At 34.8% G+C, this 8,683-nt stretch overlaps 2 protein-coding genes across 2 annotated transcripts; both read left to right on the forward strand.

The window, feature by feature from the left end:
- Positions 1-523: 523 nt before the first annotated feature.
- LOC119614999 (stAR-related lipid transfer protein 13-like) lies at positions 524-4,290 on the forward strand (the record flags this gene model as incomplete). Its single annotated transcript, XM_037971085.1, is given in 9 exon segments — positions 524-675; positions 756-880; positions 882-1,787; positions 1,857-1,899; positions 1,901-2,450; positions 2,518-3,004; positions 3,071-3,334; positions 3,383-3,592; positions 3,662-4,290. Coding segments are annotated over 9 exon segments (2,852 nt in total), but the record flags the coding sequence as incomplete, so codon positions are not given.
- Positions 4,291-5,563: 1,273 nt separating this feature from the next.
- LOC119615000 lies at positions 5,564-7,589 on the forward strand. The gene is made up of 2 exons (XM_037971086.1): positions 5,564-7,395; positions 7,458-7,589. Exons 1-2 carry the CDS (start codon positions 5,604-5,606, stop codon positions 7,559-7,561), a joined length of 1,896 nt encoding a protein of 631 aa, XP_037827014.1. The 5' UTR covers positions 5,564-5,603; the 3' UTR covers positions 7,562-7,589.
- Positions 7,590-8,683: the final 1,094 nt, after the last annotated feature.

Below are 8,683 nucleotides of genomic sequence, written 5' to 3' on the forward strand. Positions count from 1 at the left end.
TCAGTTCTAGTTCAGTTCTAGTTCAGTTCTAGTTCAGTTCTAGTTCAGTCTAGTTCAGTTCTAGTTCAGTTCTAGTTCAGTTCTAGTTCAGTCTTTCAGTTCCAGTTCAGTTTAATTCAGTTCTATTTCAGTTCTAGTTCAGTTGTAGCTCAGATCTACTTCAGTTCTAATTCAGTTCTAGTTCAGTTCTAGTTCAGTTCTAGTTCATTTCTAGTTCAGTTCTAGTCAAGTTCTAGTTCTGTTCAAGTCAAGTTCTAGTTCAGTTTTAGTTCTAGATAATTTCTAGTTCAGTTCTAGTCAAGTTCAAGTTCTAGTTCAGTTCTAGATCAGTTCTAGTTCAGTTCTAGTTCAGTTTTAGTTCAGTTCCAGTTCAGTTCTAGTTCAGACCTTGTTCAGTGCTAGTTCAGTTCTAGTTCAGTAATAGTAACTTTATGAATCAGCGATATTACAATAAATAAGTATTTTAAGTTAATTATTTTAAAAACATATTTCTAATAAAAATTATGTGTTTTTATCTTTTTAGATCATCAATTCCCTATTGACCTAACAAATGTTGCCAAAGATCATACCAATTTGGAAAATGATCAATTACAATCCCTGTACAGACGTTTGTGTATATTAAATCGTTGTGCCAATATGCGTGTAGATCAATCTCATAAAACTCAAACGCCCCAGGTTAGTAATTTATTTTATTATTTTTTTAATTTGTTAAAAACAACCTCTAAATGACACATTGATTTCCTCATGTATTTCAGAAAGAGGATTCAGATGATGAAAATTTTGCTTTAAGCGAAAACTGGACATTCCAACCACATATACGACGCTGGTCGCGTATTGGTGAAATGGGTCTTGAAATACCACCTGCCGCCAAATTACAAGCCGCCGAAAAAAACCGAATCATCTTCCAAAGAATCTAGTCCCGATCGTTTTGAGGACGATTCATATGATGTATCGGGAGCTGGTCTCACTTTAGCCCTACCCGGCACCTATACTGATGATTCTACAGATCCTGCTTTAAATGATAGCACAGATCTTAATTCGAGTCCTTTGAGAAGGACGGGTAGCGAGAGATTAAAAGATGGTGCTAAAGCCATTTTACGTAGAGTAGAATCCATTAAATCGAGAAGACGAAAAAGGCAAGGTTTAGTATTGAGTGGTCAAGCCTTAGATCTCTCACAACTGGGACAGAGGGCAAGTATGCGTAAACCAGACGCTGTATATTCTACACCACCCTCACCGTCAGCGGTTAGTCCCATGCATGGTTTCAATAAGGCTCCTATATTTGGTAATGAACTAAAGGTACCATCTCAGAGTGACAATTTCTTAAGTCCTAATCGAAACAGTCCCAAGAGAACACCCACCACTCCCAGATCCATGAGAGCAAGTCCGCTGCATTTCTTTACCAACACTATGCCCTATTTGAAGGAAGGCAAATCGGATGATTCCTCTTCGTACTATAGCGATAGTCAAGAATCTTCCTCCACCACTAATAAATTGGCTTTACGTAAAACACCTTGTAAGACGCGCAGATTTTTACAGCGCACGGGAAAGGTAGACGATATAGGAGCCCACTCCGACTCCGAGTGTCATCAGGGTAGAAAATTACTTATAAAAGATGCCAACTCTAATACAACCGAAGTTAAAGTTAAGAAATTATCACGAGGAGGTTCATTGAATTTGGGCAGAGATGGTAAAAAACGGGATGGTTTTCGTTCGGCCAGTTTTAGATCTAGATCAACAACAAGAAAGGAACCAAAACCAGAAGAACCCAGTGAAAGTGTTAAGAGGTAAATGAACTTTTTATAGAATATTTTATATTTACATTTGAAATATATATATTTTTTTATATTATACAGAACCCCCGTTGTTAGATGGCACAGTTTTCAATTGGAAGAACGACCCCCACATGATATTCCGTAAGTGTTTTCAACAAAAGAATGATCCACATTCCAATGAGCATGGCATACTGTTCGCTGCCATGTCAGCGGGTCAATTACAAATGATACGCAAACTGGCCCTGGTTACTCTAACCGGCTATATGGAACGCTATTGCCCCACACACCGTTCTGGCTGGAATTGGGAATTGCCGAAATTTATCAAGAAAATCAAAATGCCCGACTATAAGGATAAGAAAGTATTTGGTGTACCTTTACTTCTAATCTTACAACGTTCGGGTCAAACATTACCCATTGCGGTGAGGGCGGCCTTCCGCTGGTTACAGTTAAATGCTTTAGATCAAATTGGTCTCTTCCGTAAGAGTGGTGTTAAATCGAGAATTTTAAAATTGAAAGAACTAATTGAATACTCAGAATCTACGGCAGAATGCATGGATGTGTTTGATACACAACAGGCATATGATGTGGCCGATATGTTGAAACAGTATTTCAGAGATTTGCCCGAATCGTTGTTGACCACCAAAATGTCGGAGACATTTGCGGCCATATTTCAACGTAAGTTTTCCAGATTTGAAATTATTAGGATTTTTAAAGTTATTAACAAAGTTTTCCATTTTTTTAGATTTACCTCCCGAAGTCCGTTTGGATGCTGTACAATCTGCCGTCCTTTTGTTGCCCGATGAGAATCGTGAAATTCTATATGCCTTATTAGAATTTTTAACATTAGTCGCTGCCAATTCCCAATACAATCAAATGACTGCCAATAACTTGGCAGTATGTTTGGCTCCCTCCCTATTCCATAGCAGTATATCAACGGGTAGTAACTCAGTTACTGCCTCTCCACGACGCAAAGGCAAAGGTTCAGGGGTACCCGATGCCAAGGAGCTATTTGAAGCCAAGGCTTCTCATGAGTGCCTGTCCTTTATGATAGAACACTACAAGCAAATCTATACAGCCCCCAAAGAAAAGCTAGGCAAGTGTAAATTTGGTTACATGGAAGAATCGAAACCTTTGCCATTGGAGGCCTTAGGAGAAGGCATGCAATTTCATAACTGGCGAGGTTATTTATATGAAAGTACCAGTGCCACCATTAAAGAGGGAAGAGAAAAGTAAGTTTTGATTTAATTTTAATTTTTTGGGAAAAATTAAAATAATATTTTACCGTTATATAATAGATCGCGTGGATGGATTACTATAACCTCCTTGGCTGATCCCAATGTTGAAATTGCCTATAAAAAAGTAGGTGATGGTCATCCCTTACGTTTGTGGCGTTGTATAACGGAAATCGAGGGTCCTCCCAAAGATGTTTTAGATTATATTATACGTCAACGTGCCTCCTGGGATCCTAATCTGTTACAAAGTCAAACCATTAAGAAATTTGATGATTGTACGGAAATTTTCCAATATGCCATCGATGGTCAACAGTGTACAGATTTTGTGTTTTAAGGTAAAATGAAAATAAACTTTTAGCGAAGTTATTAGAAAAGAATTTATATTTTGGTATTTCATTTTTCTAGATCCTGGCGCACTGATTTACCTAGAGGTGCTTGTGTTATTGTTGAAACCTCTATAGATCATGCCAAGGCAAAGCCAATGTTTAATGCTGTACGAGGTGTGGTATTGGCCTCTCGTTATCTCATTGAACCCTGTGGTAGTGGTAGATCAAGGGTTATGCATTTAGCAAGAGTTGATGTCAAGTAAGTTGAAAAGCACTAAACATATAAAAAAACTATTTAAGATCTCTATTAATTTTTAATTAATTTTAGGGGTAAAACTCCAGAATGGTATAATAAAAGTTATGGTCATATATCATCACATTTCTTAACCAGAATACGATTGGCTTTTAAAAATGTTGCCGAAGGACCAGAAAGTAAAGTCTAATAGATTGAACAAATTGGTATAGTAGGAGTAAAAACAACAAACAAATATCCTTAATAATAAACTACAAAAACAAACATCACAAAACCTAGAACAACATGAGTTTTTAGACATGTTGTGGAAAACCAACAAAGTAAACCAAAAGTACTGATTTTAATTTAATATTTTGGATTTTACAAACAAAGATATTTATTTTTTGTATTTTTTATGAAAAAGTCTCAAACAAACATATTTTTATTTGTTAAAAAAAATATATATGTACAGACCATATACAAATGTTTAATGTTAAAAGAAAAACTAAAAGTGTTATTATAGAAAACCCTTAAATGTTATACAATAACTGTTATATATATCTTAATGTATGAATGGACCAGGAATTTAAAATTTTATTTATATAAGACAAACAAATTACAGAACCATCTAAAGCATTTTTTTTAATCACTGATAATTTTTTAGAAAACAAAAAACAACCAACCAACAAAATGAATTTTATTTTGTAAATATTTTAACTTTTTTTAAGAATTTGTATAAATTTTTTTTGTATTATTTTCTTTGTTAATTTTTATATAAATGTATTATATAGTTAAAAATATAAAATCTAACAAACAGTTTATATATATATATACTTTAAAAATACTCAGTAACTGAAATATCACAAAAAAAAAAAAACAGTTAAAGGAATTAACTTAATTTATAAAACTAAAATTACTTTTACTATAACTTTTTTTTATTAACTATCAGTTAATGTTAAAAATTAATTATAAAATCTATTTTTTATTATCATTTTTTTTATTACGGAAAATGTAAGCAATTTGAAATGGAAATTTAAAAAGCAAAAGCAAAGAAAATTGAGAAAAAAAAGAAAATAGGCAAACAAGTAAATTGTGTAAAGGAATTAAATACTAGTCAAATTTTTTGTTTATAAATCTAAGTTAAAAGCAAAAAATCTATAATTATTAAAACTAATAATGAATTATGTAAAATATTACTAACCGTATTGTTAAGTTTCAAATTAATTTAAATAATAATGATAATAAATAACCATCATACATGGTAATCAAGGATAAAAGCAAATCAGAAAGAGCTTGTATTGGTTTCATATTTAATAATATAATATTAAAATAAAAACAACAATATTAACATCACATTAAGTGTTAAATAAAAAAGCCCTTAAACAAATAAAAAGAAATATATTTCAAACAAAATAATGAGAGTGTTATTTTATTACTTTTTTTTTCAATATTTTTCAATATTTAGATGAATTTGGAAAGATGTTTGTTGTTGTTGTAACAGCTAAAACTATACAATAATCTAGTTAGGGGGTTCTACATCAATGTCCAGGCCTAAAAATTGGGCTACTTCAACTGGATGCGTGCATAAATCCATTGGACAGAGTGAAGTAGGGTTGGCTGAACATCATTCCCCGACAGGCGGTTCTACGTATCGGAATGACCCGAATTATTCGGCCGATGTCCACCCATTACCTAGTCTACGTAATATATTTAGCAGCAATATAATAAATACGTGCTTTACAGTCAGGATCGTTATGAAATTGCTCTTTTTAAAACTAGCTAACACATTTTAATGAAAAAGCGTTTAAAAAAACGAACGTTACTTTTCAATTTTAAAACATTAATTATATCTGATTATTGATCGCACACTTGTATTTGAACAATACAGCTGAAAAATCATATTATTTAAGTGGCATCCCACAATAAGATCACATTCGATCACTAAGACAGCTGATGATTATATGTTGTAAATATAAACATTAACAAATTATTTTCATATATTGTGTAATTAGTTTACGATAAAATTTTGTGAATAAAAATGGAAAAAATAATAACAAACGTTGATGTTTTATACGAAATTTTTCAATATCTTAACTTGGAAGAATTGTTAAAATTGACTAAAGTCTGTACACAGTTTCGCATAGTGATTGTTGATTTTATATGGAAAAACAAATACAAAAATCTAGAAGTATGTAAAATGTCTCAACATTTCGGAATGTTGCTGACAAATAATACAGCGAATAATGAATCAGACAATGAGGTTGGCTACGAGTGTGTTAAAGAGGATAAGACCATATTAAATCGAAAAGATGTTGATACTTTTCTACAGTTAATAGTTGATAACATAAAAATGTTAGTTTTATATTCACCAACGATAAACTATAAAATTGTCAACGATGAAAGTGAAGTGATGAAAAGTAGCTCACTTATTTTTAGTCCCACAGAATTCGGAGTGACATTTGATCAGCATCATAGATTTATAAATCTTACTGCGATAAGTTTTCAACATGTTATAATCAGCGAAAAAGATTTAAGACTTTTGAATAGATATTGCAACAAGTTGGAGAAAATGTGTTTGGATAACTGTTTTAATAGCAACGAAAAGACCTTGGTAATAGGAGAGGATATAAAAATTACCACCCTACAAAATATGACTGAATTGAAAATTCTTGAAATCACAGTTTCCGATACTGTAGATAAAGAATTAACTTATGATTTAAATAAAATATTAAATAAATTAAATATGCTGCAGTTAGTAATAAAAATAAGAAACTTTGTTATAAACGAGGATGATGATAATGCTATAGCTACTAGGAAAGCTTTAGGTCTAACAAATCCTTGTGAGGAATTAACTATAGGCTATTTTCGATCTCAACGTATTTTTAGAAAATTCAACAACTTAATGTTAACTAATTTTAAATGCCTTAAGAAACTGGTACTGGAATCATGGGCTTTGATCTCAATTAATGAAGAGTTTTTTAAGAAACTACAAAAAACTTGTAATCAATTAGAATATTTAAAATTACAAAATTTCGAAATCAGTAGCTTTGCCACCATTTCTACTTTAAACACATTTGTTTTGGAGAATTGTTCGGGTTTGATATGGCGTGATTTAATGGCCATCTTAAGTAATATGAAACTAAGAACATTTTCCATTAAAGACACAGAATATATAGGAATATTTGAGTATTTTACAGTGGCACCAACTTTGGAAAATGTACTTGTTAACAATTGTCAACGAAATCATCTAAAGAAATTATTTGAAATAAATGATGGTCTGAATTTAAGAAATCTATCATCGCTTACCTGGCATGATAATTTTGCACAGGTGCCTATTTACGTGGCTACTAGTTGTGGCAAACTTAGAACGTTAATAACAGAACCCTCGTCATTATTGATTAATAATTTATATAGCCTCAGCTCTTTGGAGAAACTTACCCTGAGAGTTGGCAGAAAAATAAAATTCTCAAAAATTATGATTATCTTAAAACATCCCAATTTAAGATATTTTACACTTACAAAACTAGAAGGTCCTGATGGTTATGATGAATACGATGACTACTTAATTGATTATGATATATATGATCAAGAGTTAATGGAATTTGAAGATAAGAGAATTAATTTAACATTTTTGAATATTTCCTTAAATAGTTATTTTAAGATTGTACAAGATTTTTGGTTTAATCTACTGCACAATAATCCCAAACTAATACTTATGATACGTTATAATAGATTTCTACACAATGATCATTCATTTTTGAAATTTATTATTAATCATCGAAACTTTCCGAAACGTTTGAAATCCATAAAAATTTGTGGCTACAGAATTGGTAAATTATTGTTATAATGTTATTGTATAAATTAATGAAAAGTTGATTTTTTATCTTTGCAGAAATTAGAGAATTTAAGGAGAATTTTGAGACTGCTATTGAAAAGATTAAAACATTTTCCAATATATACAAAGATAAAGAAGATAAAGGTTATATTTTATTATAATAAAGATTATTTTTTGAAATCAACTATATTTTCTGTAAATATTTTATAATACAATTGGCTGTGCCGAATTCATATACACTTAGCTATAGTGTGTTGCAAACAGTTGAAAAAACGAAAAAGTACCAGAAATTTCCCTTTAACAGATTTTCATTCAATCAGGACTGTGCGAGTTATAAATAACATTTAATTTCTGAAATTTTTAAATTATGATTTTTTATTTCCCACACACAAGTAAGTAAGTAAGTAAGTAAGTAAGTAAGTAAGTAAGTAAGTAAGTAAGTAAGTAAGTAAGTAGTAAGTAAGTAAGTAGTAGGAAGTAAGTAGTAAGTAATAAGTAAGTAGTAAGTAAGTAGTAAGTAAGTAAGTAAGTAAGTAAGTAGTAAGTAAGTAAGTAGTAAGTCGTCCGTCCGTCCGTCGTCCGTCCGTCGTCCGTCCGTCCGTCCGTCCGTCCGTCCGTCCGTCCGTCCGTCCGTCCGTCCGTCCGTCCGTCCGTCGTCGTCCGTCCGTCCGTCCGTCCGTCCGTCCGTCCGTCCGTCCGTCCGTCCGTCCGTCCGTCCGTCCGTCGTCCGTCCGTCCGTCCGTCCGTCCGTCCGTCCGTCCGTCCGTCCGTCCGTCGTCCGTCGTCGTCCGTCCGTCCGTCCGTCCGTCCGTCCGTCCGTCCGTCCCGTCCGTCCGTCCGTCCGTCGTCCGTCCGTCCGTCCGTCCGTCCGTCCGTCCGTCCGTCCGTCGTCCGTCCGTCCGTCCGTCCGTCCGTCGTCCGTCCGTCCTCCGTCCGTCCGTCCGTCCGTCCGTCCGTCCGTCCGTCCGTCCGTCCGTCCGTCCGTCCGTCCGTCCGTCGTCCGTCCGTCCGTCCGTCCGTCCGTCCGTCCGTCCGTCGTCCGTCCGTCCGTCCGTCCGTCCTCCGTCCGTCCGTCCGTCCGTCCGTCCGTCCGTCCGTCCGTCCGTCCGTCCGTCCGTCCGTCCGTCCGTCCGTCGTCCGTCCGTCCGTCCGTCCTCCGTCCGTCCGTCCGTCCGTCCGTCCGTCCGTCCGTCAGTCCGTCCGTCCGTCCGTCCGTCCGTCGTCCGTCCGTCCGTCCGTCCGTCCCGTCCGTCCGTCCGTCCGTCCGTCCGTCCGTCCGTCCG

The sequence above is a fragment of the Lucilia sericata genome, unplaced genomic scaffold, assembly GCF_015586225.1.
Source record: "Lucilia sericata isolate MDLA Ls3-8-SP2 unplaced genomic scaffold, ASM1558622v1 Contig003872F_arrow, whole genome shotgun sequence".
Classification (NCBI taxonomy): domain Eukaryota; kingdom Metazoa; phylum Arthropoda; class Insecta; order Diptera; family Calliphoridae; genus Lucilia; species Lucilia sericata.

Coding starts and splice junctions, on each gene's coding strand:
- LOC119615000 (XM_037971086.1), top strand. CDS start 5,604: ATGGAAAAAATAATAACAAACGTTGATGTTTTATACGAAATTTTTCAA. Junction 7,396..7,457: donor AATTTGTGGCTACAGAATTG/GTAAATTATTGT, acceptor TTATCTTTGCAG/AAATTAGAGAATTTAAGGAG.